This window comes from Callorhinchus milii, unplaced genomic scaffold (genome assembly GCF_018977255.1).
Source record: "Callorhinchus milii isolate IMCB2004 unplaced genomic scaffold, IMCB_Cmil_1.0 Scaffold23, whole genome shotgun sequence".
NCBI classification, from domain to species: Eukaryota; Metazoa; Chordata; class Chondrichthyes; order Chimaeriformes; family Callorhinchidae; genus Callorhinchus; species Callorhinchus milii.
The window spans coordinates 2,598,787-2,626,105 of NW_024704764.1; the positions used below are offsets into that span (position 1 = coordinate 2,598,787).

The 27,319-nt window shown below is 49.5% G+C and overlaps 1 protein-coding gene across 1 annotated transcript; it reads right to left on the reverse strand.

The window, feature by feature from the left end:
- Window positions 1-4,402: 4,402 nt before the first annotated feature.
- LOC103190201 (plexin domain-containing protein 1) lies at window positions 4,403-25,561 on the reverse strand. Its single transcript, XM_007910905.2, has 14 exons — window positions 25,171-25,561; window positions 21,590-21,762; window positions 16,336-16,479; window positions 15,222-15,291; window positions 14,408-14,530; window positions 13,815-13,933; window positions 13,341-13,440; window positions 13,087-13,182; window positions 12,069-12,150; window positions 10,109-10,169; window positions 9,475-9,598; window positions 8,744-8,779; window positions 6,506-6,684; window positions 4,403-4,990 (listed from the first exon to the last, which is right to left on the reverse strand). Exons 1-14 carry the CDS (start codon window positions 25,253-25,255, stop codon window positions 4,871-4,873), a joined length of 1,512 nt encoding a protein of 503 aa, XP_007909096.1. The 5' UTR covers window positions 25,256-25,561; the 3' UTR covers window positions 4,403-4,870.
- Window positions 25,562-27,319: the final 1,758 nt, after the last annotated feature.

A 27,319-nucleotide genomic window follows, 5' to 3' on the forward strand; every position in this document is an offset into this window, starting at 1 on the left:
GGGGAAAGTGGAGTGGGGGTGGTGGGGGGGGGTGGGGGGTGGGAGGAGGCTCTTCTTGACGTCTCCGTCAGTCTACTGATCTATATTGTTCTATCTCCGATGCTACAATTCGGTGTTGAGTTTGAATCCCAATCCAATCAATTGAGAAGCATTATCAATCTGTTTGTTTTAAATGACAGTGAACACATCACTGTGTCATCGTGTTAAAGGCGTCAACGCTGCCCTCAAAGTCCAGCCCCCAAGCTTTTTAAGTTTTCCTTAAACACGCAAGCCAACGATGTAACTCACGGCGATGGTATCTTTGTCTCGTGGAACGCTCTGGAGTTGTGCAGGCATTAGGTCGTACTCCCGAGTTGTCAGTATACTCTTCGGCCTCGTATACGGGCTTCGTGCCGACCGATGAAACCTTGTGTGTTGCCAATAATATTTTAATAAATTATGGGAAAATTGATCTTTCGCTGCTTTGTTATACAGTGAGGCTGGGGCTGGGAGAGGAGGGGTGGAGGGGGGGGGGGCGGGGATAATAATAATAATCCTTGCAATTGATACACCGCCTTATCGCGTCGTCGAGACGTCTCAAAGCGCTGAGGATACGCTGAAGTGTAGTGACTTGTGTATTTTGTGGCCGAAACTCGGTAGCTGATTGTGCACGGCAATAGGAGAGGGGGCAAGGACAGGAGGGGGGTGGGGATGGAAGGTCCCCCCCCCTACACACACACACTGGAGAGGTCAGGCTTCTCTCTTACCCCCCCCACCACCCCAGTTAAAGGCACTGGCATCTCTCACTAAGCACGTCTGTGAGGGGGAATGAGATAGGATATGAGATTGACCCGAGTCACCTCAACAGCGATAAAATAGTACCATATACACAGTGTACTGTGCAGTGTTATGGGTCTTATGATCTCTACAGTACGATATATCATGGAGTGAGTGCAATACTGAAAGCCTCGTCATGCGCAGGTCTGTCTCTGACCACAAGAGGCCATCGGATGCCTTGTGTCTGTTCTTCGGGCAGCCCTACTTCCCACAAAACACCAATCACAAGGTAAGAGAGCAAAAAAAAATCCCTGCGTTCGATACAGCAGCTTTTAGGTCCGGAGGACGCCTCAAAGTGCCAGTGTAGTGGCCGTGTAGGAGAACAGTCTGGATTGCGAACCCTAATGGGTCGGTTAGACAGGCAGGACGCAGTGAAATACACCCTGAGAACAGCGTAAACTGGACTGTGTGCATCTCTCACCCGCCCCCCCACCACCCACCCCATGCAGTGTGTGTGTGTGTGTGACACTGTGAGTGCGTGAGACATGGTGTGAGTGATACTGTGTGACACTAACACTGTGTGTATGTGTGAGTGAGACACTGTGTGAGTGTGGGGGGTGTGGGGGTGGGGGGGCGAGAGAGGGCTGCAGGGGAGATGGGGGGTGGGGGGTGTCCCCTATTTGGTGCGATTAAATGTTTATTGTCTCCCGATGCAATAAAGAGATTTCTCAGAGTTTCTCTGCGGAGTCTATTAAGGAAGGGTTAGAGTTATGTCAAGTGAAAGGCTCCAATCCCTGACCTAACCACTGAACTCAGTCAGACTGGGGTGGGAGGGAGCTTTGCTCGGGGTGGGGGAAAAGAGGGGGAAATCAGCCAGGTTTTACTGCTCCTCGTTGCTCTCTCAGCCGGTGCGCCTGTGACTGGCCCAAAACCCTCTCCCTAACGTCCGCCATCACTCACTCCAAGTCCTCTATAAACTCTGACCCCGACAAACCTCACCGCAACCATTGATTCCTCCCCTCCTGTTCCATAACCTGTGAACACCCCCTGTTACAACCTTTGACTCAAACCTTGACCTCATAGGAACATAGGACTCGGCTATACAGCCCCTCGAGCCTGTTCCGCCTTTTAGATCATTCTATTAGATCATGGCTGATCTGTACCTCTACTCCAATTACCCACCCTCCTCCCACAGGGATTCAATGTAAAGTGTAGTGACTGGACTGTGTAGGATTTGCACGCAGCCAGACATCCTAGAAATAGCCGTTAAGCGAGCAAGCGAGTGAGTGATTTCACGGTGAGGCTTTCCGCCCAACTGGGAGGATGTTAGCCTTTTCCGTAGCTATTAGGAAACGTAATTGATTTGGTGACAAAGGATCTTTGGGGAGTGTAATCATAATTAGTCTTAATTAGTCTCAAGCAGTGGGTCAGGGTCCAGAGCTGATTTAGAGTTTTTCGATTAGTTTTTCTCTTGAACTTTTTTTTTTAAGTCTTATTTCCCCCCTCAACTCCCCCCACCCACCCACCCACCACCACCACCAGCGAAACCAGAAAAATTAATCAAAGAAATAAATGCGATTGATTTTCAGGTAAGAGACGTTAAACCGAGGTCTCGCCCCGGCCCTGTTCAGGCGGATGTTAAAGATGCCACAGCCCTATTAGGAAAAGAAGATGTTTCTCTCTCTCTGTCTCTCTCAGTCTCTCTCTCTCTCTCTCTCTCTCTCCGTCTCTCTCTCTCTCTCGTCACTCTCTCTCTCTGTCTTTATCTCTCTCTCTCTCTCTCTTCACTGTCTCTCTCCCTCTCTTTCCACAGCCTATTTATGCTAAACGTTTCAATATTTTTTTAATATAAATTTTGAACGGCTCAGTCAGTTCCTCTCTTAAATATCTCTGGCAAAAGAGGCCCAATCTAGTCTGTCTGTTCTGTTAGCGGTAACCCGTGAGCCCTGATCGCTCATTTAAGAGAGAAAAAAAATGAAATCAATGTCAAGCAGAACACTGACCTCACATTGTCAACGCTGCAGAGAATTTATACTTCGAGTCGGTTAATGAGCTTCATTTTGACTTACTTTGGGGCTAATTTATTTGTGCAAACGGGTGATTTACTATTGCATTTAATACTAATTCCCAGACTGTACCAATGTGAGTTTCGCTCGCTTTCCAGGTGAGGGGGGAAAACTCCATTTAACTTAAATGTCGAGTTTTCAAAGAAAAAAAAATCTTCTACTAAAATCTGGTTCTTTCGCTTGTTAAATGCTCCTCAACAGTGAAGCATGTCAGAAGGAGGGAGATAAGGTAAGATTGCTTTCTCTAAGGACCAGAGTTTGAATTCTACTCGTCTGCTGTTTATTCCTCACCCATTCCATCACGCGTCGACGGCCGAACCTTCAGCCACCGCGCTCCCGAACTCTCCCGAAGCTTCTCTGTGTCACTCTCATTGACCACGTCTCTGGTCAACACCCTCGGGCTCCCCCACCCGCCCAACTCAGGCTTACAAACAGCAACGTGAAGTGACGTGTGTATTTTGTAGACAAACGAGGCAGCCAATTTGCTCACAGCAAACAGTCAGGAGGAAAAGGCCAAAGGGGGATTGCCGGCCAAAACACCGGGAGAAACTCCGTACACCAACCCACAGCGTAACGTGGATCTTTAACGTCCACCTGAATGGGGAGCTCGGGTTAACTTCTCGTCCGAAGAGCCAGTCGAGAGGTCGGAGAGTAAGCCTAGACCTCGAGCACTGTGTGATTTGAGCACATCGAGTCAGTCCATCAACCAACAGGAGACAGAAATACTGAAGATTATATTGTATGTACAAGCAGATTACAAGTCAATCGCACGAACGGTGGAACAGACACGTCAATTGTCAAGTTACCTGAGGCCTGAAATTCCACCTGGTTTTAGCCCCTCACTTTTACTCGCTTTGGCAAAAAAAAAATCCTTCGCTTGGGTCTGGAGCTGGTTTTCCCGCGCCAGAATTCCTCCTTTTTAAAGATAAAAACCAGGAAAAGGCAGTTCCCGAGTGACTACGTGGCCTTAAGAATGGACCCCGGATACGTCAAGTATTTTAAGATAACCTCGAGGCTTGACACCGGGAGGGAATCCGTGTCCTAGATTTCTCATGAGAGAATGACAGCAATCCTCACACTTGCGCCTTTCACGTTGGGAGGATGCCTCGAAGCGCTTCACTTAAAGTGTAAAGTGTAGTGACTGTGCCTTCCGCAGGCAAAACCAATCCTCCGGTCGATATTGCAAATTTGCCCATTAAATGTATTTGTGTATACAGTGTATACAGTATTGTACAGTGAATGTCTCAAAACGTACCTCTTTGACTGACTGCACTTTTGGTCATCTTCCCCCCCACCACCCACCCTCACCCCCACCCCGCTCCCCTCCCTCCCCAGCTCAGGCACCCAGCCAACCAAGCGCTTTTAAGACATCCTCCCGCTGTGCAACTGGAAAGTATATTGTACATAAATAAAGATAAAAAATAAAAGGCTGTGGATTATGGCTGGATCCATTCAAAGCTTCCGAGACTCAAGAGTGGATGGATTTTTGGTTACATCAGGGTGTCAAGGGATATGGGGGCAAAGGTGGGTAATTGGAGTTGAGGTAACAGATCAGCCATGATCTAACAGAATGGCAGAACAGGCTCAAGGGGCTGAATGGCCTACTCCTGCTCCTAATTACAAGCAAAATCGATCGTATTCCAATCACTTCCCCAGGAAAGTGGATGAAATACCTTCATCGTATAAGGCCCATGGCCTGGTTCGATTCATATATAATATATATATATATATATATATATCACACACAGATCCGAATGGAACAAGCTTCTCACAGGGAAAAGAAAGCAAGACTTATGCAATACAGTGTTCAGCTGCAACGTATTCCTTCTCAAATATACTATAATAAAGGTCCCGGCTGGCCAGATGATGATGGGCTTGGTGTATTGCACAAGCTCATTATAGTCTCCTAGAAAGTGGCATCAAGGGGGGGGGGGGAAGGAGGGAGATAACCTCTGTGGGGCGCGGCTGAGGATGATACCGCCTGTTAATGGTTTGGAAGTTGGGGTTTACCCCCCCTCTCCCTCCCCGTCGCCTGCTCCGCGGGGGCCTCAGCACTGCTCGGCTTCCACAAAACCTTCCTTGTCGTGGCCTCTGGAATCCACCTCAGCGTACGTGGGCTGCCCACTGCTCTTCCTGAACTTCATGGCCGGCCATCTGTACAGGCGACGCTGTGGGAGGGACACACAGAGCAATCAGTCACACAATCAGACAGAGAGAGAGAGAAGGAGGGAGGGAGGGATAGAGAGGGAGGGAGGGAGAGAGAGAAGACAGTGAAGTCCTGCATCCATCTCAGTGGTTAGAGCTCTCGCCCGGGCAGAGGGCAAAATGTTGGGCAAGTTTCCTTACTCCACACGGTTGTTTACCCAGCAGTAAGTAGGAACCCGGTTGCTAGTCGATTGGGGGATCACTTTTCCGGGGGTAATAATTCCTTCGAGGCGGGCGCCACGCTACGGGACTCCACATCTTTAACCTCTCGTCCGAAGATAAGACGAGATAACAGACAAAGCAGCACTGTAACTGGAAGCCAAGCTGATTCTTATCCAGAATCTGCAGTGAGTTAGTGGACTCACTGAGTGATTCTCCCCTCCACAAACACTCCCCCGCGCACCCCCCCACCCCCCACCACCACCACGTCCGCTCCTGACCCGTCATCGATGGTGAAACCACCGCCGAAATAGCCCACGTCTCGTTAGGATTCCGCGCTCTCCTGTGTGAGCAGTAAGTGTGTTAAGCCTCAGGAGAGAATATTCGAAAGGCCACTGTCGTCGCTCCCTGGTCACGTGATTACCGGAAAGAAAGGAAACTTAACCCAATTTCAGACTCATCACAATGCAAAATTAAAACCCAAGTCTCCCGGGGGCAATGTCCCCGCAAAGGTTTTTAATTGGAATGATGTGCCGTGTTTGGGTGGAAGAGAGTTAGCTCTCGTCCAGCACTTGATATCTGACAGGTGTATCTGGTCGCTAGGACTTGGAGGGGCAGGCCAGTCACTGGGGGCAAACCCCACTCCCGCACCCCCACTCAGCTCCTGTTAACCCTGCGAGCCAAAGCCCTCACGTGTTGGGTAGTCCACGCTAGACAAGCAGCCGGAAAGCGGGCCAGACAGTGACACCATTGGCAAGCCATGTGGTTTTAGCTGGTTAGTCTCCTAACCCTAACCCCCAACACACACTCTGGGCTCCCCAGACCTGCGCAATCATTCCATCCCATTCCAACAATCTTCCTCTGGGATTCCCATGTGTTCTTGGGACGTGTGGAATTCTCAGTTTGGTTTGGATTCTCTTAAGCAAGTGATGGGTTTCTGTTGTGTGTCAGACACCCTCCTCAGTAAATAACTCACCTCTGTGTGTCTCTCACTGTGTCTCGCCTTCTGTGTGTGTGTGTGTCTTTTTGTGCCTCTTTCTCTCTGTCTGTGTCTCTTTCTCTATGTCGCTGTGTGAGTCTCTCTCTCTCTGCGTCACTCTGTGTGATTTCCATGTGTGTCTTTCTCTCTCTCTCTCTCCTCATTGTCCTTTGGATGAGACATTAAACCGAGGTCCTATCTGTACCTGTTAAGGTTCAGGTGAGACCCTGGAGCACTTTGAAGCATTTTGAGATGTCTTGAGATGACGTAAGAGGCCCTGTATTAAATGGCACAGATTATTAATAACTATTGGTGTCGGAACACTGAAACGTGTGCTCACCTGAATAAAAAACAAGGCGGCCGGAGAGGTGGGGTGGTTGTTGATGTAGATGCCGGAGAGGATCAAGACAGCCAGAACCACCACTCCCAGAACAATACCCACCACGATCCCGGTGTGAACAGGCCTGGCTCCGACTCCGGCTTTGGCTCGCTCCTGGGCGAGACCGTCATGAGTGATGGCTGCCAGAGAGAGAGAGAGAGAGAGAGAAGAAAGAGAGGGAGAGAATCCAGTCATTCATTGAGACAATTCCTGCAGCTCTGCCCCATTGCCCTCAACGTGTTCCTAACACAAGGTTTACGTCCCCTTCGGAGGAGACGTTAAACCGATGTCCCGTCTGCGCCTGTTCAGGTGGATGTCAAAGATCCCTATTTGAAAAGGGAAGGGAATTTCTCTCTCCCCTGGTGTCCTGGCCAACAATTCTCCCCAGACATAAAGAAAATTGGTCACTTGCTGCCTGGCTCGGACCCTGCTGTGCGCAAACTGGCTGCTGCATTTCACTCGCAAAATACACAGTCACTGCACGTTACAGTATATCCTGTGAAGCGCTTTCAGACGTCCAGAGGATGTGATAAGGCGCTACATCAAATGCAAGGATTTTTTGCATGTTACATTTGCCGAGTAGATCAATGTTGTTGCGGCCTGGCTCAGTCTGCGCATGCGTGTGCGTGTGTGTGTGTATGTGTGTGTGTACTCTCGCCTCCGAGTCAGAAGATTGTGGGTTCAAACCCCAGGGACTTCGAGCTCACAGTCTAGGCTGTCGATCCAGGGCTGGACTAGGGGACCCCGGAGTGTGCGTTGGGGTAACATTGCCCGAACGGGTGGTGGAAGTCGATTCGGTAGCAACTTTTAAGAGAGAAGTCAATAATCATTTGGGGTGGACAAGTTTGCAGGGCTATGGGGAGAGCGCGGGGGAGTGGTGTTGATTTGGATAGCTGCAGGGTTTGTCTACAAAATGCACAGTCACTACACTTCACCGAAACTTTGTGAAGCGTTACCAGATGCTGAGGATTGTTATTATGAAATCAAGCAGCTTCTTACATTTCACAATGATCACAGGGTTGATAAAGCGTGCAGTTTAATACAGGTATCTACCAGTAAAACAAGCGGCAGGGATTTGCTGTCAAGTGTAGTGACTGTTCGCTCATCTCAACCATTAGCATCCATTAGTGTAGTCCCACAAACAAGCGAGTGATCTTATTTGGGGGGGATTTTATTCGGAGAGGGAAACTCCCTATTCTTTACGGATAGCGCCACAGGATCTTTAGCGTCCACCTGAACAGACAAGACAGGACCTCGGTTTAACGTCTCATCCGAAGGACGGCGTCTCTGACAAAGAGACCCTCCCACACGCCGCCCCCCCCCCACCACCCCCCACCCAGCACTGCGCTGGAACATCAGCCTAAACCGTGAGCTCAAAGTCCCCGCTTTGCGAGGGAGGTGGTTTGTGTGTGTGTGAGTGTGTGTGTGTGACTCAAACAATTACAGGCGTTAAAAGATTTCATGCAAATTAATTGTCCTTGGTTTGCAAGTTAGATCACAAAGACAAGCTGGAGAATACCCCTCAAGTCACCCCTGGGAGGACAAGAGAAGAGAATCATGCAAAGATTTATGAGTTTAAAGGAGTCGGCCAGACAGGCTTGCTGGGGAGACATTAAACATCGGGTGAGGACTGACTGTACAGTCACATCCTTAGGACACGATGTTCCAGGTTATCTGTTATAATTACAAGGGAAAACAGAAACACATTGGAATAATAATATTTGGTATCGTGCCCTATCAGGTCAGAAGGAATCTCAAAGCGCTTCACAGGATTTACTGTGCCACAAAATGAACGATCCCTTCCAATATCTGGGGGATTGCCGGCCTGGATTCCCGGAGAGAAACTCCAATCACTTTCCCAATAACCTTGTTAGATCCTAGGACCCATGGGAGCTTGGTTTAAACATTTCCTTCAAAGGTCCGATGCCTTTGACAAAGTGGGTTGCTCCCCCTGACCTCCACTCCCCCCCTTCCCCCCAAAAACCCCTCAGAAGCATCAGCCTTTGACCGTGAGCTCAAAGTCGCTGACTTGGTGGTGAGGCTTGAACCTACAACCTCGCGATTCAGAGCCGAAAGACAAAACCCAAGCTCCTGGAGGCGGTGATCGCAGCTCAGGAAGTATCGTGAGGAATGGGGGAAACGGGGACGAAGGGGTGGAGAGAGAAGATGGCGTGGGAAATCAAAGCGCTGTCAGCTTACCCTCGTTTTTTGGATGCAAAGCCAACTTTGTGTCATCTGAGAGAGACGAGAAATAGAGCAAACAGATTAACTCAACATCTGGCACCAAGGCAGAGGTGAGGTTACCTTGTTGTCAGCCCGACAGAGAGTAAGAGACTACAGGAGCAACTGGTATACACGTATATATATATATATATATATATTAAAAATCCTTGAATTTAGATACAGCTGATGCCTAAGAGGACGTTGTGAAGTGTTTCACGGGATGTTTAGGATCCGAGGCGCTATAACAACAACGTAATAATAACAGTCCTCGCATCACGTCTCAAAGCTCTTCGCAGAATATACTGTAAGGTGTAGTGACTGTATATGTTGTTGGGCGAAACTCGGCAGCCAACTGCTCCCAACAGCGTCCCACAAACAGTCGTGGATCGAATGACCAAATTATTATTTTCTTTTAAAAAAAATGTTTCGAAGTGATTATTACCCCCGGAAAAGCGATTCGACTGACGACCGCCATGTTCCTACTTACTGCCGGGTAAACAGAAGGGAAACTCGCCTGAGATTTCCCCACCGCCCCCCCAACCCGCCCCCCCGGGAATCGAACCTGGGTCCCTCTGGCTCGCGAGGCGAGGGCGCTAACCGCTAAGCCACGGGACGTCAGAGACGCAGCGAATGTCGCGATCGGGGCGATTGCCGGGGCTAATCTGTGCCGGAGACCCACAGGGCGGGCGATACACGCTGAGACTCACCGTCTGGGGTGGAGCTGCTCGGCAGCACGGCCGGCGAGGTCGCTGCTGCTGTGTTCACCACGGCTGTCGAGGAGGAGAAGTCCTGGGAATGTTCGGGAAATTCTTCGCACAGCTCATCTTTGTCCTAGGAAAGCGTGTGTGTGTGCGCGCGTGTGTGTTTGTGGTCGTAGTGGTGGGGTGGGGGGTGGGGGGGGGAGGCGGGGGGAGGAAATATTATAACAGTAATAATCAATCATTCTTGATTTTTTTTAAACACAGCCTCTTTACAGTCAGGAGGAAGAGAATGATCCTAATCCTTGGGTTTGATTCAGAGCCTTATCACGTCGTCGAGACGTCTCAAACCGCCTCACGCATCGCCGTGAAGCGTGTAGTGACTGTGTACACAGTGGGCGACACAAGGCAGCCAGCGTCCCGCGGAGCGGGTGATTAATTGTATCCGGGGGAATGAATTGTCGGCCGGGATGTCGAGAGAGAGAGAGAGAGAGAAACTCCCTTCTGGTTTTTAAACGTCCACCTGAGCGGGTGGACGGGATCTCCGATTAACGCCTCGTGCCGACGGGCGCATCGCGAAAAGGGCAACGGGTCACAGCGAGATTACTACGTCGCGTTTCGAAGGGTCAATCGCCGGACTGACCTCTTCTGCACACTGATAGTCCAGCCACTCCTGCCGGTGTCTGTCAAAGCCATTCGAGCACCTGCAGCCCCCGCCACAACACAAGGAGAGAAAGCAACGGCTAAGTAATAATCCTTGTGTTTGATACAACGCCTTATCGCGGCATCGAGACGTCTCCAAGCGCTTCACGAGAATAATATACCGTCAAGTGAATTGACTGTATATTTCGTGGGCGATTGCGCACAGCAGTGTCCCACAAACAGCCGTGAAATAAATGACACCGATTTTATCGGTGGATTATCTGCCGGGACTTCCCTCTCTTTTCCAATAGCGTCGCAGAATCCTTAGCCACCACCTGAACGAGGTGCAGACCGGAGCTCGGTCTAACATCTAACGTGAAGGTCGGCGCCTACAACAACGTGGTTCTCCCCACCCCAACCCCCACCCCCCACCCCTAGCACTGTATTAGGGTGTCAGTAGCACAGTGAGCTCAGTGTCCGAGACATGGGATTGAACCCAACAACCTGCCAACTCAGAGGCGAGAGCCCGGACAGAACAGAGAAAAACAAAAGGCTTTCCAGAATGGAAATAATTGCAGAGAGAGCTTTTTTTTCCCCAAAAAAACCCAGAAACTGTCATCAACCGCAGGACTGGGTCAAATAACGGGAGGAGATGATATCACAACAAAGCACGAGAGAGAGAGAGAGAGAGAGAGAGGAAAGTGTTTGTGTGTGTGAGAGAGAGAGAATGGGAGAGAATATGTGTGTGAATGAGAGAGAGAGAGTGTGAGAGAGCGCACGAGAGAGTGGGAGTGTGTGTGAGAGAGAGTGTGTGTATGCGCGAGAGCGTGAGTGAGAGAGAGAGAGAGAGAGAGAGAGAGAGAGCGCGAGAAAGAGAGAGAGGGAAAGAGAATGAGGGGGAGAGAGAGAGAGAGAGAGAGAGAGAGGTTTAATCCCCAGACCAACGACACCTTTACCACTAACTCACCTGCGTGCAACCCATGGGCAAACCAAGTGCAGCCCACGGGTAAACCGTGTGCAAAGCCACACGTAAACCACAAGTGCAAACGCGTAACACAGGCGAACCCGCGCCTGGCGGTGTGAAGATGCCCGAAAGCGCGGTCGAAAAGGTCTCGAATTGGGGCAAGGGAGGCGACCGCCCCCCACCCCCCCCTCAAATATACCTTTATTCGGACCCGCGGGGTGGTGGGGTGGTGGGGTGGTGGGGAAAATCGGTGTCTGAGTGAGTGTGGGGAGGATTGAGGGGTGGTGGGTGGTGGGGGGGGGGTGGGGGGAGTCCGTCTGTCATCACCAGTGAGAGCGAGTGCATTGCAGCCCTCACATCTGCGGGTTCTTGGCTGCTGTGGCCTGAGTTGGCCTCCAGCTGCTGGTTGTCACGAACTGTAATGAGCTGCTATGTTCTCGAAGGCTGGGCCTCTCTCTCCACTGCCAGGGTCTCGGTGCTTTGACGTCACTTTGGGTGACGACGGCCACAATGTCCAGGCACTTTGTTTCTCGAGAGACGCTGATGATAATCCTTCTACTTGGTGCAGCTCAGGAGGACGTCTCAAGTGGCTGCACGGGATTCACTGTGAAGTGTAGTGACCAGGCGTTGCGATGGCACGTGACGGGGAATGATCATACTAATCCTTGCCTTTGATATAGCGCCGCATCACGTCTTCAAGACGTTCTCAAAGCCCTGCACAGAATTCACTGTGAAGCGTAGTGACTCTGGTCTTTTGTGGGCGAAACGCGATGGCAATGCCCTACAAACCGTCGTGGATTGGGTGACCGAATTTTTATTACTTTTTTTTTTAAAAAAGGGATTATTACCCCATTCCCCACCGGAATGGGACTGGGGCGAGGTTTGGAGGGCAGGAGGACGGGGGTGGAGGTCCAGGGAGAGGGGGTGGAAAGAGAGAGAGAGAGAGAGAAAGAGAGGAGGGAGAGGAGAGAGGCAGAGAGAGACATTGCAAACCCACCTCTGGAGCACATTACACCAACTGCAGTTGAACCGTTCCTCTGCACTAACACAAGCGTTGCAGCTCTGGTGTTGCAGACACACTGCGCGGGACAGAGAGGAGACGCTGTGAGTGGAGTTCCAAACCATGCTTCGTCATGACACTCGTTACAGTGCAACATTACGTTTACGCGGCGCTTTTCACGTGGCGAGGACGTGCCGAGGCGCTGTGGACAGTCGGGGATCGGGGAGGGTAGGAGGGCGGCCGAAGACGTGGCCGGAGAGGAGGGTCTTGAATTTATGCCTCGAAGGAGGCAAGAGAGGGAGCGAAGTGAAAAGGAATGTGGGGAAGGGCGGAGTCGGGGAGGTTGAAAGCCCACCCGCTGACGGTGGGTGGGCCGGGCAGAGGACGTGGAGCCGACATGGTTTGGGTGCGAATCCCAACATTTTATTCCTGCCCTCCCCCCACCCCCCCACCCCTCCCACTGCCCCCAAATCACCCAAACCGCGTGCCTCGCCGGCATCCACCCGCCATCGCTTCAGAATGTATCGCAGCAGGCAGTGACGTCGGCCATTTTGAATCGGCAGGAAGTGATGTCGTGGCGAGCTGACCATCTAAATGGCAGCCATTTTGACAAGCGACGCTGGTGCTGACCGTGTCCCTGCGCGAGAGCGGCGATTGCGGGGGCGGGGGTGGTGGGGGGGGAGGAGGGAGTTGGGTGCTGAGCAAATGAAGACTTTTTACAGAATCCCACCCCATTATAACGTTTAAGACCACCAATAACCTGCACCACATCAGGTGCCTTTCACACCAGGAACGCGCCTCGGAGGGCTCCTGAGGTGGAAATTGGTTCCGGGGAAATCCCACAAGTTGCCGACGCAGCGTGCGGCACGCCGACACGGAATTCCTGCCCGCAAGAGGAAATTCTGAACATCTAATCAATTCCCACCCCACTCAACCCTCCCCCCCCCACCCCACCCCCCCTCCCCGCTCCCCCCACCAGAGGAAATGGCCGACTGCTGGACAGATCACCACCTACTGGAGACGGGAGTGAACTGCAGCGCCGAGCTGTTGACAATCTTGCTCATATTTACTTCGATCCGATGGTATTCGTATATCGTCCGTCTCTGACCGTCTGTGAAAAGAGAACAGAACATTGTGCGGTTTGAGGCCAGGGAGAGGATTTCCTTCAGGCGATGAAGAAGGACCTTTGGCCCCTTCCAATCTCATCCCTCCAGAACGCCAACCCTATCATTGCCCCCCCACCCCCATCACACCGAGCTGCTCACTCACCGGGGCCATGTGCCGTCTCCTGGACGATCATGAAAGCGTCCGACAGGCCGACTTTCACCGGGTGCTGGACGGAGTTTATCTGAGGCACAGGCAGCGGGATCTGAGGGCGAGATTTACAAGCACGTGAGGCCATCATATTCAGAACAATAATCGTATTTGAAATCAGGCCTCCTCAGGAAGTCTCAAAGTGCTTCACTGGATTTCACTGCGCAGCGCAGCGACTGTGCGTTTCCGGAGGCGAACCGGACTGCCAAGTTGGACGCAGCAACGTCCCGCAGACAGCCGCGAATTCCACGACCGATTTTTTTTATCTATCTGGGGGCTTATCGGCGAGGAGAGAGGAAGTCCATTCTCTTTTTATGGTGTGATCGGTCTGGGCGATCAACCCTGAACCCCCACAGTGCAGGGTTTTCACGGTGATGATCCACTTCACTTCGTTCTTCAGCCCGCGGACCGCGCTCTTCGCGCACTCACGTGTTTGTAGCTGAATATTATGCGTCCCTCTCGGCACAGGGTGGCCTGGAAGGTGAAGGGGCCCAGGTCCTTGCGACTCTGAAGGAACACCGTATCCCACTGCACCACAAAGGCCGTCCCTAAACATTAATAATCATGGTTGTATTTGATGTCGTTATCACGTCGTCGAGCTGCCTCAAAGCGCTTCACAGGACATGCTGTAAAGCCAACCGACCAACAACCGGGCTCCTACTTACTGCTAAGTAAACAGAAGAGCGTGGCGTAAGGAAACTAGCGTCACAGCAAACACACCAGCCGTTCACCTTGGGCCTCAAAGCACTCCGAAGTCCCTAGGATGTCCCAAAGCGCTTCCCAGCATCTACTGTGTAATGGAGTGACCGTATATTTCGTAGGCAAATGGGGCAGCATCGTCACGTGTAGCAACGACCCACGAACATCGATGAAACAAGTGACCCAATCTATTTTCGGGAGTTGTCGGCCAGGGACACTGGGAGAAAAAGGCTCTCCAAGAGGTGGGAGTTGAGGAGAGTTGGTGTTGGCGCGGAAGGGGTTGTGGGGGGCGGGCGAGGCTGGTTGAATAGCCCAGGAATTACCGTTATCAAAGTAGCTGACTGTGGAGTTTCTGGAGTAACTGGGGTCGAAATTCGCCATGAGAGGAGCGATGTATTGTGTGGCCGTCAACATGCGGTGAATCACATCACCGGTGAAGATGAAGCCTGAAAGAAAAAGGGGAAAAAATAAAACAACAGTAATAATAATAATTCTTGCATTCGATACAGCACCTTATCACATCGTTGAGACTCTTCACGGCGCTTCATGGAATATATCGTACAGTGAATTGGCTGTGGTATTTTGCGGGTGAAACGCGGGGGTTAATTGCGCACAGTGATCATTGCGTTATTAATGGCGCTGGACTTCAGATGAGGCCCTAAACCTCGGGGTATTGGGAAAGAGAAGGAGTCTCTCTCCAGGCTTCCCGGCCAAAAATACCCCTCCGCCCACCCAGATAATATTGGTTATCATTTGATGGCTGTTTGTGAAACATTCCTGTGAGCAAATTAACCTTAAAAAAAAGGTACAGAGACTACACTTTACAGTAAATCCCGCAAAGCACGTCCTCCCTAAGTAGTGAAAGGCACTGGATCCAATGCGAGGATTATTATTAAATGTTCGTTATTTACCAACTGCCCCACCGGGGGGAGTGGGGAGGGAAGGGAATTCACAAGAACCTAAATATAAGATTGGGGAAGAGCGGAGAGGGAAGAGCGTGAGGAAGGTCCAAGCAGAAGGCAACAAAGACACAAATTAAACGCAACCTCGGAGAAGTCATCCCATGGTAAGTGGGGTTCCTCGAGGCAAGGCGAATCCTGATCAACGCACTTTACATCGACAATTTCAACCACTTACCTCCCGTTGCTATGGTGATCTGGCGCAAGTAATGGCCGTAAAAAGGAAAATCGAAGGACAGGATCACTCTCTGGAAAAGAGGTCAGTTGTTGAATGAAAAATCATCGCCCAACAGTCTGAAACCACAGGTTACTCAATAATAATAATATTCCTTGTATGTTTTCACAGAAGGAGGACCTCCCAAAGCGCCTCAAAGCATATCCTGTCAAGTGAAGTGACTGTGTATTTTGTTGGCGAACTGCCAATTTGCGTACAGCAAATGGCCCACAAACAGTCACAAAGTGAGCGACCAATTTTTTTTCTGGGGATTGCTGACCAGGACACCAGGAAAGAGAAACTGCCTTCTCTTTGTGAACAAAAGGCATGGGGTGTTTAATGCCCAAAGAGGGCACGAAGGGCACCTCGGTTTAAGATCTCGGTTTGAAGCGTGGTGTCAATGAGCTCTCCCCCCAACACGGCGCTGGAGCATCAGCCTGGACGATGAGGAGCTTGAACCCACAGCCTCTGACTCAGAGACAAGAGCGTGTGAGACTGAGCCAGGTTAGTCGATTAGCGGATGGCTTTCTGGGGTAATAAACCCTCCAAAAAAAAAAAAAAATGTGGGACACTGCTGTGTGCAATTGGCTACTGTGTTTTGCTCGCAAAATACACAGTCAATCCCCTTTACAATACGTTCCGTGAAGCGCTTTGAGACGTCGCAACGACGCGATAAGGCGCCATATCAAATGCAAGGATTATAATCAATAAACCGAGCTCCCCATCTGTGCCTGTTGAGGTCGGCGTTAGATATCACATGCAATAGCAGACTGGCTCTACAAAAGGGCTCGATTCGGGGCGGGAGACGTGGGGGTGGGGGGGGTTGCCAAAAAACATAACGTTATTTTAATTCCACCCGAATTAAGTCTTGCATTAAAACCAATATCTTTTATTATCAAGATGAACATTACAAGTTGAGGAAAGAACCTTCCAACATAAGAAAAGAAACATTTCGTCCAACTAATAAAAGGCAGCACTCTCCTCTGGAATGTTTTGATCGTTGAGGTTTACCAACTAAGTCCCTACGGTTATGATAACTATGATTTCTCAAAATGTATCAAAAGAGGAATTGACTCACCGAGGCCTGGCGGTGAGTGTTGGACAGGATTCCGTGCACTAGCACTTTGTTCTTGTCCAGTTTGTTGAAGTCAACCCAAAGCTCCCGAGTTCTGGAGTCCTTTGGTCCATAACTCCTAGATACATAATAGCTGTGATTGTCCTCCTGCAATGCAAGAACATTGGCTCATTGACACAGCCGTTCATTAGTTATGTCAGACCTCTCTTGCGCCTGGGTTGGAATCTGGCCCTAAGACAGAGGGACCCCCAATTAATGGTGTAGTGTCTCCAGGAGGTAAGCAGGGTCTCCTTCAAGCTGAACTCTGTCCAAGGTGTCGGGTTTGATTAATTTCGCAACCCTGTGGTGAAGTATGAACCGACACAAATGTCCTTTTAAGCAGTAAAATTTAATAAACGACTAGCAAGGATATGCATATCAACGTTAGACGTTTCATCAAATCAAAATTAATCGGTAAAGTTCACTGCAATGGGGTGATTGGATCAATACAGTGACTTTGATGGAGGAATCGACAGGTTATTGCGCGTCGATCCATCCTGATTGTAGTATAGCCCTCTTTCCTTGAGATTGGTTACAGTTAGTTGGTCCATTCCCAAACTCTGTTCTACTCCCAAACTCAGTTCTTCCCCTACGTTGAGAATTTCCACTGGCATCGATCATGTTTAGGGTTCTCTCGATCTTCATCTTCTTGTCTTGAGATGTTGGTTGTGGGTAACAAGTCCGTTTCCTAAAATCTCTGCTCCTCTGCATTCATTGAAAAAAAAAGTTGCGATGTGACAGACCGAGGTCAGTTAAGGGGGTTCAGAGTGCAGATACCACCCCCACCAACGCAACATGAGGTGGACTTTGTTTAGTTTATTGGTGTCTGGAAACGCGCTTTAAATAAGGGAACCCATCGAGAATTCACTTTACGACCATCAAATACTTTTTGAGGTCGCAGAACGAAAAATCCCCGGAGACATTTATCTCAGTCACCATGTGCTGAAATCATTTTCTCTCTTACTTTGTTTATTCGGGGGAAAATAAGCCTGGATTTGTTTTTAATAAAATCAATATGGGATGTAGATTTCGGAGCCTGAGGTTTACCCCTACAGTGAGAAAGATTAAGAAAACTTTGTCAGTGATGAATATTTGCTGGACGCTAACATGCGGTATTTATTAACGGTATTTCTTATAAAGGAGTCTTGCAGAGAAATATTGTAAATTAGGGCTTATCACAGCCATTGCTTCATAATGGTTGGATTAATAATTAGAGATGCTTGTGATCACCTTCTCCCTCTCCTTGGCTCGGCCTCAGGCTCGGTTATTGTTAAGCACTCCGAGATGCTGCCCCACGTGAAGGGTGTTGTGTAAATACAAGTTGTTGGTGTTGTGGAGATGCGTGGAACAGGGTTAGTGGGATGGGCAGCCAGAAGGTTGGGACTCATGATCTCGAATGTTGTAATGGGAGGACAGTCGAGAGGGGAATAGAGGGGAGGATGAGAGGGGAATAGAGGGCAGGAGGAGAGGGGAATAGAGGGCAGGTGGAGACTTTCCTGTGGATTATAGACAACTGCACAGACTAGTTGGGCCGAATGGCCTTTCTGCATATGGTGACACTTGCTATAACACTATGTCCCACCCACGAGGGGGCAGCAGTGCTACGATTGGAAGAAGGGTTTGTTTTTTTCTGCCTGGGAATGAGCCGTTCCACAGCAGGAAGATCCAAGCTTCCTGTCCGGGGCCTTCCTCATCCCACCCTCATCTGGTGATCGGGAGTAAATTCCTGGATGACTGACTGACCCCGTCCATCTCCTCCCAAGAAAGCAGCAGCCAAAGTGGACACGGGCTATCCCCCCCACCACCAGGCAGGAAAGATACACCCTCACAGGCTCCGATCCTCCACCCACTCCTTTCAGCAGCTGTGTGTGTGCCTTTCACACATGGTACTGGTTATCTTGTGGTGTTTATAAGCTATTGTAAACCCCAAGCTCTGTTTTAAAGATTTCCACTTCTTCCTCCGTTCCAAGTGTAGTCAGTAATTGCTAACAGATTACCGTCTCCACTGGTTAGAACACTCACCCCTGCGCTGGCCAAACAGCCGGCTGGGCTCCTGGAGGCAATTCCGACTAACTGACAGCGTTGGCAGGAATCATTAAGCCCTTCCCCCCCACCCCCCCACCACTCCTCCACCCCTCCAGCGTGCCAGGAACTCAATGATCTCCCAACGCAGACAGCCACTGGGTAAAAGGGAACCACTCATACCCTGGGCTGCAGAGCTGGTGCCTGGCTCAGTGTCAAAGCTGCTGATCTAAACGGGTGATGGTTAACTTGTGGTGAATGCTTTGTTGAACCACAGTCAACAAGAATCGCAGTCAACAACAACTGACATTTATATAGCGCCTTTCGCGTTGGAAGGACCATCACTGCATCAGAGAGGGTGCGGAGGGAACTTACTAGGATGATCAGAGGGTAATTAACAATTGGAACAGCGGTTGCCAGTAACGGTGGCTGAGGCAAGGTCACTGGGATGAGATCAGATGGGCCGAAAGACCTTTTTCATCCAAACTGTTCTTGTGATGATATCAGACGTGATTGGTTTGACCTACGCCTGGAGGCACTGGGCCTATCTTCACTGCAACAGAGATGGTCGAGGGGAGATCTGATTGAGATCTTTACGATGAGGGTTTTGATAAGAGTCGAGGGGGAGAAATGATTCCCACCGATTAGTGAGCCAGTGAAAAGTTGACTGCAGATCATTAGCAAACCCCTTTTACGCAGAGCGAGTCGCGAGGATCTACCGGGGGCGGTGGTCGAAGTAGGCTCCAGATGAGCTTTCAAGAAGGAACTGGATTTCCATTCCAGACCTGGAGAAAGCCCCATGTGCTGGTGCCATTCAAAAGTGGATCCCTCTGCCTGCCTTAGAGATGCTTCAGTAACAACAACAACTTGTATTTATATAGCGCCCCCTCAGGCAGGGTAGCGTCCAGGAGTACTTAGGATGGCGATTGAGTTTCCTCGCATGTCAGACAGCCGGCTGACCAGAAAAACATCTTGTTGTCCTACCAGATCCGTGATCTGGGTTTAAATAAGGTCCAAATTAAATCTGTGAATGATTTGAGAAGGGAATTAATCCAGTTTTATTATTCTGTCACGTGATAACGTTTGTGACTGAGAGCTGAGCTTCCCAGGAATTATTACTTGACTCCCAGGTCCTTATCCGCACATACACCCCAGTCCCTCTCTATTAAATAAATAATCATGATAATACGGTCACTCAATCCTCAACTGTTTTTTGGGACACCGCTGTGTGCAATTGGCTGCTGCGTTTCGCCCACAAAATATACGGTTAATTCACTTTACAGTGTATACACTGTGAAGCGCTTTGAGACGTCTCAAAGACGTGATAAGGCGCTATATCAAACGCAAGGATTATTATTATTATTATAATTAAAGTTTCCAATGCAGGGGCCTTGATTAAACCGACAACCTCCTGGTTGAGGCGAGAGCGCGAGTGAGAGCGAGAGCGACAGGGAGAAGCTGGAAGAGGTTCAGCAGATGTCAACATCAGGCAGTCAGTACGGAATCTTTCCAACTTAAACCTCGGAGCCTGGATCACAGATCACAGCCGGGAAGCGAGAAGGAATGCAACTTCTACTCGTCTGAGATACCAAAACCCTACAAATACTGGAGGTTGCCTGGGCAACGCGAGACTGAAACAGAAATAAAAACACTCGTCCCGCGAATCCAAACCAACGTTCCCACAAGTCAGGGGGCCAGTTGGGGTCTGATCCCCTCTGGACCTCACACACTTTCTGACGCAAGAATAAGAAGTTACATTTACACGGTGTCTTTCAACAACAACAACAACAACAACAAGATTCCATTTATTGAGCGCCTTTCGCGACTGGAGGACGTCCCAAGGGGCTGGACAAGCAGGGATATGGACCCGAGCTGGGGGGGGTTGAGATCAGGAGGGCAGGGAGGGTGGGAGTAGGAGGTGACCGAAGGCGCGGTCGAAGAGGAGGGTCTTAAGATGGGCCATGAAGGAGGCAAGTGAGGCAGCGAGGCGAAGGGACTGTGGGATGGAGTTCCAAAGGTGAGGGAAGAGAGGTTGAAGCTCCGACTGCCGACAGTGGGATGGGCTGGGCTGGGCGACGGGGGGCTGGGGAGCTGGAACCTGTTGAGCAGAGGCAGCGGACAGGTTGATATGGACACATATTCTCTTTGCAAAGACAGGTCAGCAACACCAAGGCAATGGTTTCTTCTTTGACTTTGCTGTCCCAGAGTCGAGGGGATTTCAGTGCTGGGGGAAGAGGGATGGGCAGAACGGACGGAACGGAAAAACTTGGGGGGAGGTGAGCAGGGTCCCTTCGGGGCTGAACTGGCTCCAAGGTGACACGTTTGGCTAACAGGATGTCAGAATCAAGCCAGCCCTCCGTGACGTCCTCTAGTCCGTTTCCTGAACCAGGTGGGTCTGCAGAACTTCAGGACACAGCCCCAGCCTGGGTCATTGGCAGGACTTGAAAGGGCAAACCAGTCACTGGGGATTGGGAATCCTCCCACTCAGCTCCAGCTAACCCTGCAAGCCAAAACGCTCACAGGAAGGGTGGTTCCAGCTGGACAAGCATTGGGAAAGCTTGCCGGACAGAGTTATCAATGGCAAGCTATGCGCTTTTAGCTGGTTAGACTCCAAAAGTTACCCCAACACACTCTCTGGGGTCGTCCAAGCCTTGGCTCTTGCCAACATGGCCTGATACTCTCCGGAATTAGGTAAGGAGGATGGATCCCTCCAGGGAGAGAGAGAGAGAGCATTCCATTCCAACAATCCATCTCTGGGATTTCCATGTGTAGGTGGGATGCCTGGAACCCTATGGTTTGGATACTCTTAAGCACGGTGATGGGTTTCCGCACGGGTCAGACACCTGGGCTAACTTCGTCATCAATATTTCTTTTGGTGCTTGGAAGCCCAAAATTCCCAACGATCCACCTTTAACTGGGAAGATTATCAGCCGGTATGTTTGCAGAACGAGCTCAGTGCCTCGCAGTCTATTTGCGGCTGAAATCTTAGCATCAGCAGCTCTGGGGGGGTGGGGGGGTGGGTGGAGGCAGGGGATGGGATGGAGCCTTTAGCCCAGTTTCCTCTCAAAGAAACACTCCAGCACTGTGCTGCATCCCGAGAGGAGATCGAAACAGATAGCTTTTCCTTTTCTTTTTTTTTTAAAAAATACGTCCTGTCTGTGCGTAGACAAATTAACCGTTTGTAATTGTAACTCACCACCAGCTGGGAGCCGTTTGCAGGCAGAGTGTCGATGGCGAGCATGGTGCCCCCCAGGTCCTCGCTCAGACGCCTGCCCTCAGCCTCCGGGGGCGACACTGAGCCGTTGTCGCCCGCAGAGCTCCTCCTCCAGCTCTCCGTGTTCTCCCGCCCGCTCTGCCGCTCCGGGAAGCCTGGGGAACCAGTCACCGAACGACAATAATAATCATAATAATCCTCACAAAAGGCCAAATACTGCAGAGGTTCCAACATTTCAGGTCACGTCTTTGAGACGACAACGACAACAACAACAACGTTACATTTGTACAGCGCCATTCATGTCGGGAGGACGTCCCAAAGCACTTCCCAAGGAGACGTCTCAAAGCGCTTCACAGAATATACGGTCACGCGAATTGACTGTATGTTTTGCGGGCGAATCGCGGGCAGGCGATTGCGCGCAGCAGCGTCCCACAAAACATTCGCGCAATGAAGTGACCAAATTATTATTCGTAGCAGTTTTTTTTGAGGGATTATTATCCCAGGAGAAGCGATCCGCCAATCGACTAACAACTGGGTTCCTACTTACTGCTGGGTAAACAGAGACGTGTGGAGTCAGGAAACTAAGCTGCAGGAATCCACAAGTAATAATTATAATAATAATAATTCCCTGCATTTGATATAGCTCCTTATCACATCGTCGAGACGATGATGGAAGGGGAACAGCCAAGTCATTGCACAATGGACCATCCATCACACAGATCGCCAGTAACTAACTTATATATAACAAATATACAGTCAACTCACTTTACAGTATATCCTGTGAAGCGCTTTGGGACGTCCTCCCGACGTGAAAAGCGCTATATCAAATGCAAGGATTATTATTATTATTATTATTATCCCAAACCCCTCAATCACACATCCCGTCAATATCAATTCTTATAATGAATCGACTCTTCCAGAGATTTGCCGATGGTCAAGCACTAAAGGCATTTCAACCCCAGGTATATTCTCATCAACTGACTGCTGTGTTTTGCCCACCAGAACACACAGTCACTACACTTTACAGTATATTCTGTGAAGCGCTTAATACGTCGCTAAGATGTGATAAGGCGCCACATCAAATGCAAGGATTATTATTGTTGTTGTTATTATTATTCAGATCTCACTCTGTGGGTTTACCGAGTGCACACACACTCACGCACACGTGCACCTGTAATTGATTTGGTACACGGGTTTACACATGCTCTACCCGGAGTGCATCATACCAGCACAGTGACTAGGAATGTGTAGACATACAGCAATGACCCATTTTCATGCCATGTTTGAAATACAATTAATCGTTTTAGTGAGATACAAGCGGTCACTGTGGACAGGGTAACTGGTTCGCTCGTCCCTGCCTCCCATCATCATCATAATAATAATAATAATGTTTGCATTTGATATGGCACCTTATCATGTCGAGACGTCTCAAAGCGCTTCACAGAACATACTACAAAGCGAATTGACTATGTTTTGTGGCTGATATTTTTTTGGAAAATCCTGTGAAGCGTAGTGCTTCTCCCCCACCCCCCCGCCCCACCCCCACCTCCAGCGTGATAAGGCCAGGGTTATTAAACTGGGCCCTCTCCGAGGCTGGGAAATCGTGTCCTAGATTCACAGCCACAAATCTAGGACTTGCAGCTTCACAGGCACCAAAAAAAAAACCACACAAAAGTTTGAAGCAACAGTAAATTTCCACCAAGAATGAATTTCCAGCGGTTATAAAAACATCTGGAAAGTCCCCATCAAAGCTCGGTAAAGCCGTGGTGATTGTTAAGTGACATGGTCCCAGACGAAGGCTTAACTGTTCTTTCTGCTGTTTAACCTTTTCTTGTCAAGACCAAAAGCTGGGCTGAGCTCCTTGGAGCCGGGACTGAATCACTCCCATCTGATGCAGCGCCCGGCACGTCAGGAGGACGTCTCAAAGTGCTTCACGGGATACCCTGCGAGGTGTAGTAACGGTGCATTTGGAGGGAAAACACAGCACCCAATTGGCGGACACAGCGTAGTCCCACAAACAGCCATGAAGTGAGAGACCAATTTTATTTGGGGGAGTTTTCCCATTCCCCATCTGTTTGCTCGTGCTCAAAGCCTCGTCTGTGGCGGACTCTAGGATCCGCAGGGCACTGCTGATAACGGAGCCACCGGTTGCTGATCTGGGACCTCACCACGTCAGCAGGACTCGGGAGGAGCCGGGGTTACAGGCAAGGACTCTTCCCACTCAGATCCCGTTGTTAGCCCTACGAGCCCACAACAGGTGGAGTGCTTCTGGCTACACAAACACAAGCAGTTTCCTCACTCCACACGACTCGGTTTACCTTGCAGTAATTAGGAACAAGGTTGTTAGATCGCTTTACGGGGGTAATAATCCCTCCCCCCGAAAAACGTGGGCACTCAATCCACGAGCGTTTGTGGGGCACTGCATTTCACCCGCAACACGGTCAATCCACTTTACATTATAACCGGCGAAGTGCTTTAAGACAGCTCAACAACTCGATATTTGTTATTAAACAAATCTATCACTCATTTCACAGCGGTTCGTGGAAAAAATTAGCCGCTGTGTTTGCCTACAACAGACACACGCACAACACACACAGTCACTACACCTTGAAATCTCCAGCCTGGACCACCTTCTGATCCTGAAACGAAAGCGTTATCTGCTGAACCAGGCTGACACCGGTCCCTCCAAAGAGGGAGGCTGGTTTGAAACAAAGTACACCGAGTGGTTGCAAAATAGATGTGAATTTCGCAACCGAAACAAAAATGGGATTTTTTCTATAAAAAACCCCCCCCTACGATTAGCCAATGTAGAGCCATCAGAAACTAAGTCACGAACCTCAACAGCCCCTGAGATAACCGAGAATTCCCCTTGATATCAGCCTCCCCATCCCCAGAAATCCCAAGCAGGAGATGGCAACGAACTGGAATGAGGACGCTTCGGGACATGAAGGGCGCTGTATCAATACAAGTCGTTGTTGTTGTTGTTGTTGTTGCTGCATTTACCCCCCCTCCACCAACGTGTGGGCAGGGAGTGGAATTGATATTTTAAGGAACTCATTTCGCCGCTTACCCCCCAAAAAGACATATTTTGCTTAAAACACTTTAAGACGATAACTTTAACCCCCTGGGAACTTTAGAAAACAGTTTCAAACAAGTGGTCAGACTTTCATTACAGTGTCTCCCCTTCCTCTGCCCCCCCCATCCATCTCTCCCCCAATCTCTTAACCTGTATCTCTCTCTCCCTCCTCTCTATCTCCCCCCACCGCTCCCTCTGCTTCTCTCGCTGTAAAGAATGTAATGGACAAAAAAAAAAGCTGTCAAATTCATTGCAAGTTACATTTGCAAAAAAAAATCATCTCTTTCCCTTCCAAAAAAAACCATTCGTGTTGTTCCTATTTCGCCATCCCCCCACCCCACAAAAAAAGAGTTTTGTTCATTACCAGTCATTTGATAGAAAGACACAATGAGTCTTAAACTCCCCCTATTAACACTCATGGGTTACTGAACAACACTCATTAACACCCACACTTGGTACAGGATCCAAGGTGAAATCTAAGCCTTACCTGTCTGCTCCGCACTCTCCTCTGCACTCAAGCCGGTTGGGTCCAAAAAGGCCCAGAAAAGGAGAAAAACAACTTGAATTTCCATATCTTATTTGCTGGCACCTTTAATCCAAAGCCTTTCACCCTCTCTCTCTCTCTCACTCTCTCACACACACTCACACACAATCAGTTCCCTAATAAGAGCCAGACTGCAGTCGGCTCAGCTACAGTCTGTGGTCTCTGCCTTTTAACTGCTTACAACCAAGTAAAACAGATCGTCTGTGCGTAAAAGAAAAACAATGTGTTAGAATCTTGTTCGCTGCTACTCAAGGTTTTTGAAGCATCGGTCGGTTCTCCCTGTGTGAATACCCTCTCTCTCACTGCAGATGATTTTGTTTGTCAAACGCCACACTCTGTTAGATTGTCAATATAACACCCAGAGAGACAGACAGACAGAGAGACAGAGAGACAGAGAAATGGGCCAGAGAGATTATCCATCACACCTGACACACAACTGGTGCTTTCACCAACCAACCTGCCTCCTCCCTGCTAAACCATTCACGAAAGTGAAGGTGTGAAATTAACGCCAATGCTCCCGACTGTACCTACACCGCTACTGTCACCTATTTTTCCCACAAAATACACAGTCAATTGGCTTTACGGTATATCCCGTGAAGCGCCTCAATAACGATAAGCGCTTTGAGACGTCTCAATCACGGGATAAGGCGCTTTTATCAAATGCAAGGATAATTATTATTAATATAAGAATTTTACATTTTGAGACAGGGTGGTCTGATCTGCCGAGTTGATGACGTAAAGCGCAATACTAGGAAAGCTAAAATGATTATTTTTGAGTTATAATTATAATAATAATCATACATAAATTGGCAGTGTTTTTGGTCTGACTGACCATTGCTGAAAACCATTAAGAAATGATCTCTACAGAGCGATTTAAACTATAATAACATACTAATAATAACAATAATAATAACAGTATTAGTTAACCCTTCCGTTTGATACGCGTCAAGAGGACATTTCAAAATGCTTCACAGGATTGACTGTATTTTGTAGGCGTTATCCTGAGCCAATTTGCTCCCAGAAATGACACGCAAACAGCCACGAAGGGGGTGACTGATTTTATCTGGGGGATTTATCGGTCAGGACAGCAGAAGAGAGAACCTCAAATCATGCCACGGGATCTTTGAGGTCCACCTGAACAGGGGGCAGACGGGGAGCTTGGTTTAAGGTCTCATCCAAAGTACGATGCCTTTGACAAAACAGCACTGCATTGGAACGTCAACCTGGACTGCATTCGATTGCAAGATCCTCACACTCGTTTTCAAATCCCTTCGTGCCCTGGCACCTCCCTGCCTCTCCGACCTGTTTAGCCCCCCCAACCCACAACCCACTGCCTCCGCTCAACTGGCTCCGGCCTTGGTGCCCTCCGTTCCACCATTGGCGGTCGCGCTTTCAGCCACTACGCCCCGAATCTCTGGAACACTCTTCCTCTATCCCTCCACTGTGCCCCTTCCTTCCCCATCTTCAGGTCGCGTCTCAAGACCTTCCTCTTCGACCGTCACCTCCCCCTCTTCGCCCCCGGCTCGGTGTTGTGTTCCCCCACTGTCAAGTGCTCTGCGTGAGGGGTGCTATATACCAATGCAAGTTGTTGTTGTTGTTGTTATGAACCCGCAACTGAAGCCGGTGTTACTTTCCATCCCCAGAACAAGACCATTAAATCCATTACTTTAGTTCAAGGGCCACGTGTCCCGAGGTACCAGCCCTCCTGCGATCCGCTCATTGGAGAACAAATTAGAGCAAACTTTGCCACACAGGCAACGGCACGTATTAGAGGGGTAATCTTTTAGTCATTAAAATATTATATTAAAAGATCATTTTATCCCAGGATTTAATTTATATGCAAATTTAATAAAGTGCAAAAATTCACCAAGGAGACGAAGTACCTGGAGAAAATGCCAATGTTCCACATTTAATTTCCATGCTGCTCAATCCCAGCTCATCTACGTTTAATTTACACCTGAGTTTGGAGGTAAAGGTTGTTAATATATATATATAATGTCAGCCTGGCTCCGTTGGTAGGGCTCTCTCTCACCTCTCGGTCAGAAGGTTGTGTGTTCAAGCCCCAGTGGCTTTATGGATGAGACATTAAGGC

What these genes read in the sequence shown, in the direction of transcription:
- LOC103190201 (XM_007910905.2), bottom strand. Translation starts at nt 25,255, where the DNA reads ATGGAAATTCAAGTTGTTTTTCTCCTTTTCTGGGCCTTTTTGGACCCA. An exon ending in AGTCAGCTACTTTGATAACG is followed by an intron (nt 13,934 to 14,407) that starts GTAATTCCTGGG and finishes ATTAATGTTTAG; the next exon opens with GGACGGCCTTTGTGGTGCAG. An exon ending in CCGCCTTGTTTTTTATTCAG is followed by an intron (nt 4,991 to 6,505) that starts GTGAGCACACGT and finishes TCCCTCCCACAG; the next exon opens with CGTCGCCTGTACAGATGGCC.